The sequence below is a fragment of the Prinia subflava genome, chromosome 14 (genome assembly GCF_021018805.1).
Source record: "Prinia subflava isolate CZ2003 ecotype Zambia chromosome 14, Cam_Psub_1.2, whole genome shotgun sequence".
NCBI lineage: Eukaryota > Metazoa > Chordata > Aves > Passeriformes > Cisticolidae > Prinia > Prinia subflava.
Window position 1 is genome coordinate 18,926,558 of NC_086260.1, and position 18,291 is coordinate 18,944,848.

Here is an 18,291-nt window from a genome sequence, read left to right on the forward strand (position 1 = left end):
TTCAATGTGATTCTTAGTAAAACTTTGGGAATGGCTTGTTCCCATGAGCAGGATGAGTGAGGAGGGAGCAGCAGGGAATTGTGCAAGAGCTCTTTGGAGTGGAGGCATTTTTCAGGAGGCCAAATCCACCAGCTCTGGCTTTTGCCCCCAAACTGGAATTGATGGTTAAACTCAAAGAATCAGAGTAGGGCAAAGGGTTGTAGAGATAACAATACTCAGATCTATTTTCCTCTTACAGCCCCTTCCTTAGACAAAGGAATGATTGTAGCAATTTGTGTTTTAAAGGAGTAGCATTAGAAACATAATGAGCCTTTCCTGACCCTGTTTCCAAGAATGAAATGTAGTGCTGTTGTCTACTGTAGCATCTCTCTCATAATCTCCAAGAGCAAATTTGCACTCAAAATAAGCCTTTTTTCAAATAGTAATGAACTCAGGTGCATTACTTTAAACTGTGAAATTACTAGAAATTCTACCAGTTTAAAATCTTGAGAAAAATGAGTCCAATTCTAAAAATGTTTTTTCTCTGCTGACAACTCATGTATTAACTTAAACTACTCAGCTAAAACATTACCTTAGAGCAAATAGTGTAATAAAAAGTGTAACTAGGTATAGTGTTAGATTAGCACGTTTGTAACTTTAAAATTCTTGCTAATGTATTATTTTAGAGCTTCAATAGTGGCTGAAAAGTTAGTATTTTAAAATTAATTACCAAGAAATGTACATGTACAAAATGTACATTTCAGCTTTTCCTGTGTAGTGCACGTTCCTTAGTCATGGTAGACTGATGCTTTAAAATATCTGAATGAGCAAAGGGCAAGTTCAGTAATTTTTGCAGTTCTGGATTTCTATAATTAGGAGAAATTCACCTGTTGTAGAAAACTCTGGTCTCCATAGTTATCTTGACAATTGTAATACATCTTGATTTGTTCCACGCTGGGACCTACCTAGAGGGTTCCTCTGAAATACCTCTTTGCTCAAACGTGCAGTTCTATGCCTGCAGTCAGCTAATTGTATGATAGCCCTTTATAGCCCTTTGCAGCCATGTCCCAGTAACACACACATGGGAAATATATTTACAGGTATAAAATATCAGAAGGGTGATGAAGCAATTTATGAAAATGGTTTTTAGTCACTGGACTGGCTGCACCAACCAAAAGCGTTAAGAAATTGTTCAGGTTGCTGTGGTTCACTGGCTACAGAATCAGCCTCTGACTGCAAATGTAGGATGAGTTCTATATTAGACCTAGTTTATGAATAGAAGATTAAGTAAATTCTCTAATCTTTAGGCACAGTTGCACATTAATAACTGTGCATGTTTAGCCAGCAATGAGACTCGACCCTTTGAATATTTTTACCAATCATTCAGATAAGACTATCACAAAATCCTTGATGTTAAGGAAGTTTCAATTGGCTTGACCTGGTATAAATATAATGAAAGAGGTCTTGTTGTCCTCATTAGGGTATATATGTTAGAATTTTTCAGCCTTGCTAGAAGCCCCAAACCAATTTTGGATGATGGCTTGCTTGCCAACATCGTGCTTATCTGATGGTGTGTTCTGCATGTGTAGAGTGTGTATGTGTCTGTGTGTGTGTCTGTACATGTATATATATAATTATATATATACACACACATGCACATCTATGTCGCTTTTCCTTCAGTAGGCAATATTGTTTGGTTTTGTTTTGTTTTCTCATTAGACCACAGGTTTTGTTTAACTAATTTCTGTTTATGCAAAACTAAACAGAAGTATGCAAATATTTGACATTTCATGTGTAATCACAAACGTTTGCACCCTGCCTGCTCTGTTCAGGGCTATTTTAGTGATGCCTGGAATACGTTTGACTCCCTCATCGTTATTGGCAGCATAGTAGACGTCGTTCTCAGTGAAGCTGATGTGAGTATATCCCAGCTTACTTTCCCCAGTCCCTACTTCTCTTTCTCTGTCTCCCCACTATTTCCATCATCTGGACAAGTCACAGATTTTGATCTGATGTTTCTAAAGTTTTGAGTACAGACCAGTCATAGGTCAATTATGTTGATATGGGAAATAAATAGCCTTTTTTTTCTACCAATTTTTTTTAGCTATGAAAGGGAAAGTTTAGATTTTATAGTGGTACATCAGAGAAGCCTAGAGTGTTTCTGTGTTATAACACTGTCCTTTTCTTCTCTTTTTCTGTTTGTGTTTTTCTCTTGCTCTCTTTCTGCTGAATGCTTGTCCTAACAGCACTATTTCACTGATGCATGGAACACTTTTGATGCCTTAATTGTTGTTGGTAGCGTCGTTGATATTGCTATAACAGAAGTTAATGTAAGTAGCAACTGTTCATGCACTAAAAAGTAATTGCTCTCATCAAGAAATACAGAAAATGTAAACTTAATCCCCCAAAAAGTCCTTTTTAAAAAAGTATGTTTAATCCTGGAAACAAAGACCAAAACACTGATACAGATGTTTGTACAAGCTGCTGTTATTTATTTATATACTTGTATAGTTGCACATGCACACAGCAAAGTGAGACAATAAAAATTGTTTTTCTATATATGTACAGAAAATATTAAACAAAAGGAATCAAGCTTATGTTACTATCTTACTTGAAGCCCATTGCTTTTTGTAGGTAACTTGACCAAGATAATTCAAGATTCTCTAAGTTTTCAGTGGCTTGGTTTAACAAATGATGATTTCTTCTTCTGTGAGAGGTTTGGGTTTGGAGGGGTGCTGGCATTCATATCTCATCAGGTAGCAGAAGAAGGGCACATAGAAAGTCAGGCTTTCCATGCTGTGGAAAATAGAATGTTTATTTTTTCCCAGTCCTTTCGCTTTTCATATATCCTGCAGTAAGTGTTTGGAACTTTTAACTACTCTTAAAGTACTTGGAAAACTCCATCATTTGCCAGAATTTTGTCTGATGGCCATTGCACATAAAATAGGTGTTTGGGCAACAGATTCACCTTGAAATTGCTTCCTGGTCTTGTGTTAAACTGTGGGAATCTCATGACTGACTGAATGTCTGGAAAGAAAATGGAGGAGTGATGAGAGAACATGGGAGCAAAAGAACTTTATCCTGACATTTGGATTTCAGACTGTTTTTTCTCAGTTCTGTGGGATGGATCTTTCTGTGAACTGAAGGAACTTGAGCTGACAGGGAAGGTCAGTCAGCCCAGAACTGCAGTGTCCCCTAGAGATTTTTCTTAAAATACAATTATTCTTCATGGAGCATGTTTTTAAAAGCTGCCTCTGATTTACTTTTGATTTTTCCCTCTGTTTTTTTAGTTTAGGTTGGGGGTTTTTTTCCCCAGAAAAGTTTTGCATTTAGACTTAAAGCTCAAGTATTTTCAATTTACCCACAATTTCCATTCACAGTAGTACTGGTGTAGGTAAGCACAATATTTGAGGAGAGTAAAAAGACCAATAATTTAGAAGAGCTTTCCCTCATAAGTATTTGATTGTGAAGAGATGGAAAGGTAGCTCAGAGGTACTTCCATGACCAAAGCAGATGTGTTTTGGACAGTGTTATTTGGCCATAAAGTCACTGCTTGTGACTGGCCACTGCTGAGCTGTCAGCTGTGAGGAACATTGTGATTTAGCAATTCTCACAGTTGTCTTCAAAATATTCTGGAGACCAAGTAATGATCTCCAAGATAAGTACACACCACAGCCAACAGCCAGCACTGCCATTTCTTAGTGTTCCTGTTATTCTCACAAGAGAAAAAATGCTCATCTTTGATTTCTTCTAGTTTTGCACAGCAGACTCTTTGTGTACTAAGCATTGTCTGTTTTTGGTCTTGCCACTTTTCTGTGCTTTGTTTGTGCAAGTCAAGAATATATTATGGTTTCAGTATATTTCTGGCCTTGATTTCCCATTTTCAACATGAAACATTTAATGATGAAGAGTGTCCAGGGAAATGTCTTAACTTTTTACTTTTATTGTTTTGATTCTACTGAACTGTTCCTACTTGATTAGTTCAGTGTAAACTTCTGTCATCCAAATCCAGTATTTCAGAATCTTTTCCTCAGTGTTTTTTCAGCATTCTGAATTGTGCCATTCAACCTGTACTTGTTATCTAACACTGGCAGTGATCCTGGGACATCTACATCTCTGCTGAGATGCTGATGAGACTTTGTTTCCAATGGGATTCCAAGAGAGATTGAAATAGCACCTGTGAAAATTCCCACTACAGAAACTTCTTAAGCTGAGGAAGCTCAGCCTTGTTTGAGGGCTGATTTGGAGCAGGGTAAATCACCTGCACTAACAGAAAATCAGATCTTGTCCCAGTTCTGAATACAGGGGCACAACCATCTCAATTGAGCAGTGCAAAGGAGACACGAGTGTGGATACTTCGTGTCCTCAGTGTGAACTGAACATCCCTGTAGGATTACAGATGGGATTGCCCTGTGCTGTGCAAGCAGCTCAGCACCATTCTGACAGTGTAGCTGGGGGTGCTTACATCCAGTGCAAAGGCCACTGAGTTCTAGCAAACAGCAAGTTTGCATCTGACCCAGATTTTACAAGAGAATGGATTGCACTGTCTAGGTACACACTGCCTTGATTTCATTATTAAATACTGGAAATTAAATGTCAACTCTTTTATTTTGTTGTTAATTTTTTTTTCACATTTTATGAGAATATATATGCTTCCCTGAGGCTGATTCTTCTGATCCAGTAATCTCCCATTCTCACATAATCCAGGAAATTAATGTGGTTTGAATATTTTTGGTGCCTGTAGAAGTCAATCTTTTATGTATTAAGCAATTTACAGGATTGCTCAGCATTCTCAAGGACTGGATCAGTGACCAGCTCCAGAAATGAACCACCTCAGAGCAACATATATTTTGGAAATAAAAAAATTTCTGTGATTATCTTTTAAATTTACTCTTTCATTTAATATCCCTTCCTTCAACCTCCTTCTTTTATGAGCCTAATTGGTTTTCATGTTCATTTTATTTTTAGAAATTATTAGAGGCAAGTATATATAAGTAAATATACATGTGGTATAGTAATAAAAAAATTAAAACCACTACTAAAACCTATAAAATTACTTCTGGGTTCGGTGGCCTTTTGTTTTCAGAAACTTTCACATGACATGCAAGATCTTGTGTGGTCATACAAATGGTTCTTTTTCAATTAAAAAGGCAGAGTAATGATTGGCAGACACAAAATGTGGTCAGTCCAGTCTGGGAGAGGAACTTATATAACTTATGAGATTGAGAGAGAAATAAATTGGAAATAAAATCTGAATAAATAAGTTGTTAAAAGGAAATATCATACAAGCTTCAGTTTGACCTGATGTATAAATGTATAGAAATTATCTTATTTGTCAGTTCAGAAGCCATTTGGATGACCAACACTGAATGATTTAGAAGCATGATCACACTGTTACAGTAGTGGTTGTGAAGGTTTTCATTCACATTTCTACTGAAGTTTCTTTTACCATTCATGTGCTGCCAAAATGTTGAGAAATTAATGGAGAGTTCCCTTTCCTCATCTTTTTTTGTAAATTATTAATGCCACCTCTATGGGACTGGTTTTATTCTTGACATTAAAAAACCCTTCAGGTTTTCTGCTGAAATAGGGCCTAAAGGAACAGCATTTATGTCTTCCTCCTGAGGCCCTCAGGAAAATCCACCTGTCTTGAATCTTGATCTTGTGCTTGTGTGGAGGAGTGGAGGAGAGCCTCATGTCTACCTCTGTGAGACATTCTGATTCAGCTTTGAGCAAAGCAGTCCAATTCAGTTTGAGCACCACTTTGTGCACCCCTATCATATGTTAGAACTTAGGTTTTGGTGCTAGTAATTTGTATTTTTCAATACTATTGATATATTTTGTAAACTTTTGCAAACATCTCTCTTTAGGTTTAAGGGTAGGTTAGAAAACTACATTCTCATACAGCTTTGCTTTTATTAGTGTGAAGTCTCAGTGCAATATCAAATCTCTACAGTGTTGCAATACTTAATTTGGTGCCAGAAATAAATTTCTGAGCTGTTTTCATTGTGTTAATGTCGAGGTAATTTATTTACTTTATTGTACAATAGAGTATTTATCAGTTATCATATAATACCAACATATTAATTGTGAATTTAGAGCTTAAATACATCTTTTACAGAGGAAGAAGCACTTAAAAAAAGTCTTTTCAGAGGTTTCTCACACTGACTTAAAATTTTAATTAGTTGATGTCTGTGGGCATTTGGTTCATGTTGAACAGGGAATATAGAGAGCATTGATGAGACTGAAGAAAATTTCTTGCTCACATCTGAATTGCAGTAACTGTTCTCTGAACAAGTTGTGTGTGTTTATGCACAGGGACTCACAGCACACATTTCTGGAGATATTTTGGCAACCTGATGTTTTGCTATGTATGCTATTGTCATTGTTTGTCATTCAGATGCTTCATTCTTTATTTATGGTGATGAGGACATTATCATCACATGTCATTTGTTTTGACATACTCTTGGACCCTCTGGCACAATATGTAAAAAAGAAGCTTTTGACCAACATCATTTACTAACATCACTGGTTTTCACCATGTTTATTTTTTGTTTAAGCACAGAGTTTGCTTCCAATGCATGATCCAATCTGTTTCACACTATTCACAGTTTTGACACTAAAGTTCTTTTTAGTCAGGATGTTTATTTTGAACATTTGTTGCAATATGAAGAGTGTAACAAGGAGTTCCTGTTTAGGAAATGTGCTAAATTTTTCATAAGCAGCATTGGTAACTTGACCAAAATTGGTAGCAGGTTGCAAACATTTTAATCAGTGAGTCAGAAATTTAGGTTGATCATTGGTTATATTTTTTTGAGGCTTGCGGTTGTTTGAGGAATTAAATTGTTCTGTTGCACTTCAATTAAGTAAAAAAAGAAATGTTATTTAAGGAGTATTTGAGGATTGGCTCAAAATTACATGGTTATGAAGGGAAGGGTTTTCTGACCTGGGCTCTTGAGTGTAAGTGGTCCATGGCTGACAGAACAGGCAGGACAATGAGGGCTCATTCCCCTCTCTGCAGTGTGTCTGTCAGCCAAGCAGGAAAAGCAGAAGCTGTCCTTTTATTCCAGCTGTGACCATTACCACACTTGTGGCTGACAAAAACACACCTGTCATGGTAGGAATCACACAGTCCCAGTTTCTGAGGACAATAATGTCCTGATAATGACCAGCCAGTCCCAAAGCGTTAGGGACCAAGTAGCATTGGAATGATTGGTGGAAAATGAGGGGAAAGAGGAGGCTGGAGGTAGATTGTCTGACCACAGGTAATATTTTTATTTGCCTTTTTGTCAACAGATATCATCCCTCTGCTCAGCCTGCCCCCCTCAGTCTCAAATGCATTCTAATACTTCCCTACATGTACAAAATCAAAATGTGCCCCCTTCTTATGTGTGAACGTGCACGTCATGTCACTGGTGCTGCAGACAAGGTTGTGTGCTTGGGGGGTGTCTGTTTTTTCCTTATCTGCAGGAAGCAGATGCTTTTTTATCAGTCTGCCTGATGTTGTTGCTGAAGATATTCATATTTTTATCTCAGTTTCCCAGATCTGAGCATTGCTTCATGCTAGATGGACACACATAACCGTTAACTAACTTTGTCTCCCAAATGAGCATTTCCTTTATAAATAAGTATGAATAATGTTTTCTTTTGTGGTATATCATTGCATTAGCTTCATTAAAGTTGGTATTAGTAAAATAAACGAAGCTGCTGTATTATCAGAGGGAAATGCCAAATGGGTTAAAAATTAGATACACTCTAAAATGCCAAACCGAGAATGCTTGCCCAGTGATAAATATTTTCAGCTTCAGTAGGAAAATCTCTTGTATCAAGAGTTCATTTTCATACTTTATGTCTAGCATTTACCTCCAACTTGGCATTATTGCACAATTTGCTTTTAGTGCACAGAGTGTTTTTATTTTTCATTACTGGCCTGCACTTTGCAGTGTCCATAATTTGTAATCTCTTGCATATGACATCCTGACACTGCCCAGCAGCATCAGATCAGCCACCAGAAACAGGAAATTAGGACTTCTTAGTCTGAAGAACCTGAGAAAGAGAGATTTGTGAGGGGAGTGTGCATTGGGCAGTCTTGGGCATACACCACTGTGCAAACACAGATACCTCCAGTGATCTCTTGACAAAAAGTAAAATGAGGGATGATCATTCCAGAGCAGCTCCAGTAGAACTGATCACATAGTTTGGATTATTTGACCCCTGCATTTTTAAAAGTGAGAATTAAGTAATTATTAAGAGAGTTATATGTGGAAAATATTATTTTTGCTGACTTTTCCTTTTGAATTTTTTTTTCTCATAACCAAGTAATAATACAAACTCATTAATTTTTCATTTGGAAAAGTGATTAAATGAAAATATGGAGGATCAAAGTATTCTTTTTCTGGTGTTATCTATCCCATGATATACTGCCATCCCAACACTGATGCTAACTTATTTGGGGCTCCATTCTGCTCCCATAAAACACAGTGGGAAAAATTCCCAAATGCCAACCCTGAAAGTTTATTTCTTTTTCTTAGTGTCTATTTGTGATGATACTGTAATTTAATCTGATCTCAGTTTTTGATCATACAAAATACTGAAGCAAATTAAATAATTTGCTCAGTATCAAGCTTAGCCTGAGTCAGTCACCAGAGATTAATATGACATTTCAGGCTTCATCTGCAGAAAGTGTAATTAAACATTTTTTCTTTAAAGCTTCAGGTAAAAGGATTTTTTTCTGTACTAAAAATTCAGTGGCAATGTGGGTCTGTGTGCACCATTGCAGGTTTGGGATTGATTTAGGTAGGCAGATTTGCAAGATTACTTCCACAATTTGTGATATTTTGACATTTATGGTGTTTGTGATAATTAATTTTTCCTTAATTGTATTTTGATGATTTTATTTCAAATTGTTGAAATATACAGGGAATTTCTAATGAAGAACCTGTCTTCCCTTAGCAGCAGATTTTCCATCTATTTTATATAAGTTCTTAAAAAGTTTAGGTGTTATAGCAGTTTTACAAATACTCTGCTTGCTGAAGTTTAATAAGGACATCTGGGTTTTGGTAAATTTCATGCATAAATTTAGTAATAATCCCTTACACAGTTAAAAAGCTCTTTGTTTCAGAATATATTGATATCCTGACAGGGCAGTAATGTATCCATATGTAACTTGCACATGGTTGAGCAAACCATTATTTTTACCTAATTTTCCCCAACTGATGTCTTTATATTAAATATGTTTTGAAAAAAAAAGTAATAAACACAATCAGTATTTTAATAGTGGTCTGATTTTTAAAAAGTACTACCTTTTGTTGCTTTTCCTTCCCACAGTATGTTTGCATAATATATTTTCAACAGAATCAGCTCCTTTCTTTTCCCTTCCTTCTCAAGTTTTATCTTGAGTACCAGCAGTATGTGAGATTTGAGTAGGTGAAGTGTGGCACTGAGTGTGGCTGGTGCATCCACAGTGAGCTGGGGGCAGCTCTGGGGAGGCATTGTGTTCGTGGCTGCTCTGTGTGACAGGAATTGATGAAAGGTTCCCCTTTAAAGAAGGATATTTTAGGCAAGAGGGTAAGACTCATCACTGGGATCTAACATCTAGAATCCCGTTTTTTCTAGTGCTATAAATGTTTTTAAAGACACTCCAATTTTGGAAGAAGCTGCTGCAAGTTTATCATTGCACAAGCAAGCACAGAGCCTTGATCCTTTAAGCTTTGCTGCCTGCTCTGCAAAATGTGTAACCATTTAGGCTCTCAGGAAAGTTTCTTCAAAATCAGGCAGAGAGAACAAAAGGAGAAAAGTGAGATGTTCCTCATATCACACAGTGTCTGGCTCTGTGAACAAGGAGTCATGTGTGCCTCTCTGCTCCCTGTGGCTCCTGAGGATCCAAAAGGATCAATCAAATCCTGATCCCTTTCTCCATGCCTGATCCTGTTGCCTCAGCTCAGGTAGGGTGAGATGTTGCAGTGCAGCCCCACACTTAAGCAGATGTTTCCAGATTAGGAAAGAGTTTAAGGTTCACCCCTAAAACTGTTAAGGAACCAGAAACTTCCATGCTCTTCTCACCGTAATTGGGCCAATGCCAGGACAAAAGCATCCGTTGGATCCTTGAGCTGTTCCTCAAGGAATGTAGGTGTTCTCTGTTGGGCAGCAAGCCAAAAACCCCTCCTAGATCATTAAGAGAGAGCACAGAGATCCTTGGGGCTTTTTGGGGTGTCTTAGCAGGTGCAAGGGACCTCCCTGCACCGTGCTTTTATTCTTTTGTTGTGTATAGTTTGTTATTTTGGCTTTAATTAAAACCTTTTTGCTTTTCCCAAACACCTCTGATGAGCCATCTTGCTAATTATTCTTGAGCCATTTCTGAGAGGCTGCTGGTCACCCTCAGAGCTGGCTACACCCTTGTGGGGCTCATGACACACAGAACTGTATCAGTGAGAGGGTTCAGGTGTTGCCCCAGCTGTGCCCTGCTGGGGCAGGGCAGCCTGCAGGGCGTGGGGCTGAGGACCTGTGTCTGTCACCTTGGCAGAGGCAGTCCTTGTTTGTCCTGCCCTTGCTGAGCACTGCAGCACCCCATGCTTATCACTGAGTTACCTCAAGTGAATTAACTCTGCTGTAAGGGAGCTCCTGGTGTGGTATAAAACACAGTTACTTGACTGTGGTTAAATTCCAGTGATGGAGTAATTAATCTTCAAAAGGGGCAGAGCAGCAAAGGACCTTGAAAGGCTAGTTTGGCCCCAAAGATTTGTTCCTGAGTTCCCTGCTATGATTTCATACAACCTGTGAAAATTGATGGCTAACTTTTTTGGCCTACATAGGAGCAGATATTTTATTTTGTATTTACTTTCTATCAAATCTTTTAAACAGGTTTCATACTAGCAGATTTTATTATGAATCAGCCAGAAGTGGTTTAGCATGCTTTAGCCAACATGAAATGATAAGAGGATGGTTTAATAAGGGAATTAATGTTTTGTTCAGGACATATATTGAGTTAAAAGATGTTAATTTGCATTTAGAAATTCAAAATGTTCTTAATTTTGCTTATGGTTAAGCTAACTTTTTTTTAATATTTTATTTGATTTTAATATTTAATGTTCTTAATTTCTTAAAGCCAAAGCCAACTGAAACAGTCACAACTGATGAGTCTGGGGTAAGATCAGTAAAGTGACCCCAGTGGTTTTACCTATACTTGAGTTTATTCTTTTTACCATGTCTTTTTTCCACCAAGTTTTTCTGTATTTTTCATTCCTGTCTGACTGCAAAGGTGTTGCACAGTGGTTTGCATCCATTGTCAGTGTCCTATTGAAGTCTATTACAAAAAAACCCCAACACGATCCTATTAACAAAACAGAAAACTTGGAAATGCATGTGCTGTGTGAAGCATTTCTACAGGTCCTGTGTTTTCAGCATGTAACTTTTCCTTTCATATCATGGTTATCAAGGTGAACAGGCCCTCAAGATACATTTTCCAAATCTTACCTCTTCCACCTTTGCATTTTATGTTGTTTTTCTGGAAGTGTTGCATGTTTGAGTTTGTATTTGGTTTGACTTCTCCGTGATGCTCTTCAGAACTCTGAGGACAGCGCTCGCATCTCCATCACTTTTTTCCGTCTCTTCCGCGTGATGAGGTTGGTGAAGCTGCTGAGCAGAGGAGAAGGGATCAGAACATTACTCTGGACATTTATCAAGTCATTTCAGGTTAGCACAATTTATTGAAATTTGCTTTATAATTACAACCATTTATAGACAAAATTTTATGAAGCAATACCCTTGTAGCATGAAAAAATCTTTTTTAAGTTAGTGTTATCAATAATGGCATATTTAAAGATGTTTGCACACTAATGCCAAAATTAATTTCACCAATTACTTCTGTGAGTCTGAGGGTCGTTCTTTGTCATTTAATATTAGCTGAGGTTTCTGTGGTACTTCTGGAAAAAATATTTGGCATATTTAAAAGAGATGGGATAGGTTTGACATACATAGATCTCACATCTCCACACGTTTTTATTAGATGACTAGAAAGGAAGAATTTAACACATATTTTACATTAAACCAATTTCATAAGTGAAATAGATACTTGAATCATTGCTCCTGAAAACTGATGAATGTGAAGTTAATGAAACTCTGTAACTGTATAGAATGAAGTATCTTTGTGTTGTCAGAATCAGTAATGAAAATAAAAAAAACCACACTAAAGGTGATCCTTCCTTCTGGATTGCTGGAAGAAGTAATTTAAAATACAATGATGCTGGTATTCATTGCATGCAGCAAAGTATAAAGAGTGACAGGTAATAACATTTTATGCACTTACATAGGAAGAAAAACCTTGGGAAAATCTGTGTCGAACAGAGAAATTACTTTTGCAAATGGAAATAGAAATGATAGTGTGACATTATTAAAAGACAATGCACCTGTTCCTTTCTAGGCTCTGCCTTACGTTGCCCTTCTGATTGCCATGCTGTTCTTCATCTATGCTGTCATTGGAATGCAGGTAATTAGAGAATTTTTTAGAATAAACAACAGTACAGATTTGTCTGAGGCTTGTTTCTTAAGTTGCTTATTGAAACATTCCTTCAATAGAGGTTCTGTGTATAAGGCAGAGCTTTCAGCATAATGGAAAAATCTTTATTTGGCTCTGATTTTCTGGATCAGGAAATTCCAAAAGACACAAGAGAAGAATTTGGTGTGCTGCTTTTTTTTCTTTTCCTTGTATATGTGATATATTTACTGCACTTACAAGACTATCAGGAAAAAATCTGAAGTGTAATGAAAGTGTTTTTGTGAAATTTCATGCATCCTGAAGGAAGTTTAGATTGCAAGGCCTACAGTCTCTGACAGCACAGGTCACTGGAATGAGAGTCAAAATTCTGGTTTATTGTAGGTATTTGGAAAAGTTGCTATGAGGGACAACAATCAAATAAACAGAAACAACAATTTTCAGACTTTCCCCCAAGCTGTGCTTCTTCTCTTCAGGTGAGTAAACCATAACTCTCACTCAATGCATCCCATTTCACTGATCTGTGAAAAATGTGCAAAATGTGTTTGCAAGTGAGAATCAGTTCAGCTCAGCAAGCACCTCCTGTTTGTGGCTGTGTGCTGAGAATCCTTTGGCACAGCAGGGTTCTGGTGAGGTGATGCAGACCCAAACTCATTGCAGCTCCTGTGAAACTCCTCTGGGAAGCAATTTGTGTCAGGCAGAGCCCAAACCTGGTCAGCCCAGGTATCAATCTGTCTGAGCACTGGGAAAGCTGCAAAAGGCTCTGCCCTTACTGAGACCTTTAGAAGAGCAGCTTGTGTGATAATTTGAAGAAATAAAGTTATTGCAAACATAAAGAAATAAACTGTTCATTTGCTGAAGGGGGTGTAACTTGCAGAAGGGAAATACCAGATGAGCCATAGGAGAAACCTGATGGTGAAGGCAGCTAAACTTTCATGAGGAGTGTGGGGGGTTGGTTATGGGATTTCCATCACTGGAGAATTTAGGAAGAAGGCAAATGTTTGCCAGGAGTGCTTCAAAATGTTCTGAAACAAGGAGAGAATGACATGGGACAGGGATGCCTCTAAAAGTGACAACCTTGAGTGGTCTCTTACCTGAGATTCTGTAATTCAGCTCCTGTGCATTTGTTACTCATCTGGTTGGAAAAACTGGCAGGGCATTCCTTATCAAAGGCATCCCCCACTGAGATCTAAGTCCCTTTATGACTTTGACACCACGTAATGAGCAGCTAAAGATGTCATAATTATATAAATATCTTTTAAAATTTTGAAATTGTGGGACTGTACACAGGCTGTATGCAACTGTGAAAAAATGCAGTAGGAGAAATTAGAGACAGGCAGTTCTTCAACCACAGAGGAAAGTTCATCTTTTACAAATGTGTACTTTGAAATTTTATGAGAGATTTTCATACACAACACTGCTTTTGTACACAGTAACTCCACTGCAGTAAGAATTTAACTTGTAAATCACAGTTTGGGGTTGCAGTTTTTACATGCAAGCCTTAGTGCATTGGTCTACCTTATAAAATGTGTCTGCAGTATCAGATTGTGCTTGTCATTTCTAAAACTGGCTCTGCACTTTGATTCATTCCTGCTCTGAAATGTTCATAGTCTGTCTTCGCATTGGTGCTTGTACAGCTTGTACAGTATTTTCTCAGAATGTAACTAATGAATACATTTTTAATCCATCTTTATCATATAATGCTGAATTTATCTTTGTGGTGTTATAAAGGTGTGCTACTGGAGAAGCCTGGCAGGAAATCATGCTGGCATGTTTGCCTGGAAAGCGCTGTGATCCAGAATCTGATTATAATCCTGGGGAAGAATACACATGTGGAAGCAATTTTGCCATCATTTATTTTATCAGTTTTTACATGCTCTGTGCATTTTTGGTGAGTTTAGCTTGTGCTTATTAACAGCAATGAGCTTTGGTATTTTGGCTTTCTTCTGAATGAAGAGTAGTGAGTTGGGAGACTGACTAAAATCCCATATCCAAAATATTTTTTTGGATTATGAGATTATGGTTATGTTTTTCCATACAGTCTTAAATCCTGTATTTTCTACGAATTTTTACAGTGAGGATAGTGAAACATTGGCACAGATTGCCCAGAGGGGTGGTAGGTGACCCCCATCCTTGGGAATATCCAAAGTTAGGTTGGACAGAGCCCTGAGCAGCCTGATCCAGCTGAAGATGTCCTTGCTTATTGCAGGGAATTGGTCAGGATGACCTTTAGAGGTCCTCACCAACCCAGACTATTCTATGATTCTAAATTCCTACGTGTGAGGTTTTCTTCTGCCTGCACACGTGTGCAGGGTGGTTGGCTGCACTGGAAGCTGAGTTAGCAGTCTTTCATCACTGTCATTTCATGCATTTCTCAATGGTACCATTAGATATTCATTATTAATGGAGCTGCAATGCCCCTGATTGAGTAGTAATGCTGTTTGGTTTGTTTAAACTTAGCAGAATTTGGATTTGTGTCTCTACAAGGGTCTCACATGTGGCACATGAGATGTGAACAATAACCTTTCACCCTAATCTGTGGCAGAAATTGATTATTTGCTCTGAGATAATAATTGAAATATGTTTTTCCTCATTGCAGGTGTCTGGTATAAGCTGATTGACTTGTTCTATTCACAGTAATTGTTTTCTTGCAAAAGGAGAGTGGTCCAACAAAATTGTGTGAACTGATGTAAACATATGTTCTGTTGCTCTATACTACCTTCTGTGTTAACAACATGTATTGTCATGGAATTCAATCCTATTCCTGAGATACACACTGTCTCATAATGTGTGTATTGGATCCATTCTTCAATTTATTGTAGTGGGATCTTTTAAATCGAGGAAGAGAAACAAAACCATGTTGTAGCCTATGTCAAAAAATTGAATACTCTAAAATAGAACAATGTTCTTGTTATGTCATTATTTGATAGACTTCCAGTTAGTTAAATGCAAATATTTGATGGTATGTGCCAAAAACTATTGATTTACTTGAGTTCTTAAGTTACTACATATTGAATTGATAAAAATTCAAAATAATCAAGAAAGATTGTTCTTAATTACTTCTTTTTTTTTTTAGATTATAAACTTATTTGTGGCTGTCATTATGGATAATTTTGATTATTTGACACGTGACTGGTCTATTCTGGGCCCCCATCATTTGGATGAATTCAAAAGAATATGGTCAGAATATGACCCCGAAGCAAAGTAAGTTAGACCCTTTCTCTGATATAATTCATTTGGTAAAAGCAATGCAAGCAGAAGAAGGTGTGTTTTTTGGGAGTGGGTGTTTGTTAACTGGTGTGTGTTTGTTCCAGGGGAAGGATAAAGCACCTCGATGTGGTGACACTGCTGAGACGGATTCAGCCACCGCTTGGTTTTGGCAAGTTGTGCCCTCACCGAGTGGCCTGCAAGGTGAGTTTCACCTGAGTTTGTCTGACTGCAAGGTGATAAATCAGGCTGGAATGAATAACAGTGTGTAACAATATGTAGCAGCAAGTGAGAAGACAGAAAATAACTCAGAATTTAAAATGTTATAGAATCTGTCAGGCAAAATGTGCCATTTTGACAAGGATTAATGGCATCTTTATATAAAAGTTAAAATGCAGTACAAAGGAGCTGAATTATTGTTACGTTATTTGACGACTTCAGAATTACAGATATAGAGATTTTAGCAATTTCATTGGGAATAAGATTAAGCCTGTTAATTGAAGGATTGTTACAACAGTACTGTCGTTTGGATTTCTTGTATATATCTGTTTTATAAGTAGTTAAAGTTGACATGTAAACTTCTGGACTGGAATTCAATGTCACAATTCATACTTAAAGAAAACCTCTGTCTATATGCTAACATCAATTATTGATTGAGTAGTGCTTTTAAACTGGAATGGAACAAACTCCAAGTCAGACATCAGGGAAAGATTTTGACAGATGAAATTGTGTCGTTTGGGCAGACAGGCTCACAGCAATGCTGCTCTAGAAGGAGAACTCTGATGCAGGGATGGACTGACCCAAAGAGAAAAGCCCCTTTCACAGCAGTTCAGTGGAGTTGGCATAAGAGACTCACAACATCACTGAAGAGTTACCCGAGGAATGAATGGACTGAGGCAGTTCAGACCTGGTGCTCTGGTTCTTTATGGAGCATGAGGAACCCCTGGGAAAGCTGGGACACGACTGCGGCTGGAGTGCACACCTCAAATCACTGCTTCTGTCCTTATACTGGCACAGTGGGACTCAGTCCAAAACTGGGCTTCAGTATTTGAAAGTTAGCTCAGGAAATCTTCTGTACAGTTTTAGCTTGTGTATAAGCATACATGTGATTGATATCAAAAAAAAGCAATGTTGTTCTTAATTTCTGCATATTATACACAGCTAGGATGAAAAACTCAACTTTGTTTTGAAGGACTTACATAATTTCTATTCCTCTCAGTAATAGTATTATTTGAATACATTAGCATTTCAAAAACTACTATTATGGGAGTTTTTTTCCAAAGAAAGCAGCATCAAAATTTGTTTTCCTTTTCTCATTTTCAGAGGTTAGTAGCCATGAATATGCCACTAAATAGTGATGGGACCGTCATGTTCAATGCTACTTTATTTGCTTTGGTTAGGACTGCTCTAAAGATAAAAACAGAAGGTAAGGTTCTTCACTGTAAAGCCTTTACTGCCCTTGTCAGAAAGCACAATGAGGAAAAGTTACAATTTATTTCTTCTGTTGGATGTGAGGAGGGCTGCCTTGGTCTTGCTGGATCTGGTTTGCTTTTGGGTCATGGATTGTGTTCACTGTTACTAGGAAGGATTTGCTAGAAAACGAAAGGAAAGGGATAGTGAGGCCAGAGCCAAAGATACCTCAGAAATTATTCTATGTTTTCATCTGGTCACATAAAAAAGTGCAGCACTGGCATAGCAGAATTTCTACTGCAAGAAATGAATTAATTTCCCTTCCTGCCTGAGGTGCTCCTTCCTCACTATCTTTTAGCTCTGTGCCTTAGACCCCACAGTGATACAACTGCAACTTTTGCACACTTGAAAGCAACATTCCCAGTCTGGTTGATGCCAGTTCTGACTGGGTTGAATAGATTTCTCTCATTTGCATTGAAGAGGGAAAGGTTTTTAAAGACAGTGGGATATTTCAAACATCTTTCTATTTTTACACATTTCTCAATTTTTTTTGCCATCTTTTACTGCTTTCAGTTCTGTTTTTTCTGCTGTTCTCAGGAGAATTTGGGTTTCACTGTCAATAACAAACTTAGATTAAGGCCCCTCAGGCATTGCTGTGTGAGCAGTGCAGGAGATGAAAAACTGCTCAGTACTCAGTTCAAACTTTCAGGCCTGTGCAACTAATTACTGTGATCAAGTAAATAAAGGCTCAGTTTTGCTTCCAGGAAGAAATGGCTTGTAAAGAAAAAGTCATCACTTTCTGGACAATTTAAGCAGAAGGAGTGACAGAGTGAGGCCAAGGTCTGGAAGTCAGCTTTGACCTATGCAGTGTTCCAGAGCTGGATTTGAAAGCACCAGGAATTTGATGTCTTATGCCTTTTTTTCTCTTTAGTTGTTGCATTGTCTGCTGCATCACATAGCATGGGCTTGCCCCAAAGGATCTCTATGAGTCTTTAATTGTACACAGATAGTTAATATCCAAAGGATCATTCACCGCAGCTGGTTGAACCATAATTGCCATCCTCTGTTTTTGCCATTTCCTTGCCACAGGTAACCTGGAGCAAGCCAATGAAGAACTTAGAGCAGTCATAAAGAAAATATGGAAGAAAACGAGCATGAAATTACTTGACCAAGTGGTCCCTCCTGCTGGCGGTCAGTCCCATAAA

The 18,291-nt window shown here is 37.8% G+C and overlaps 1 protein-coding gene across 5 annotated transcripts in view; it reads left to right on the top strand.

Moving 5' to 3' along the window:
• Positions 1–18,291, top strand: part of CACNA1D (calcium voltage-gated channel subunit alpha1 D) — a 175,625-nt gene that overhangs the window by 129,869 nt on the left and 27,465 nt on the right. For 3 of the 5 annotated variants that reach the window (XM_063412060.1, XM_063412063.1, XM_063412061.1), the window contains 9 exons: positions 1,812–1,895; positions 11,542–11,670; positions 12,398–12,463; positions 12,854–12,945; positions 14,201–14,360; positions 15,546–15,673; positions 15,784–15,880; positions 17,000–17,102; positions 18,176–18,277. In XM_063412060.1, coding sequence (XP_063268130.1) covers positions 1,812–1,895; positions 11,542–11,670; positions 12,398–12,463; positions 12,854–12,945; positions 14,201–14,360; positions 15,546–15,673; positions 15,784–15,880; positions 17,000–17,102; positions 18,176–18,277 — 961 coding nt within the window. Of the gene's footprint in view, positions 1–1,811; positions 1,896–2,225; positions 2,310–11,541; positions 11,671–12,397; positions 12,464–12,853; positions 12,946–14,200; positions 14,361–15,545; positions 15,674–15,783; positions 15,881–16,999; positions 17,103–18,175; positions 18,278–18,291 lie in introns of all 5 variants that reach the window. The other 2 variants (XM_063412064.1, XM_063412062.1) reach the window with 2 other exon arrangements.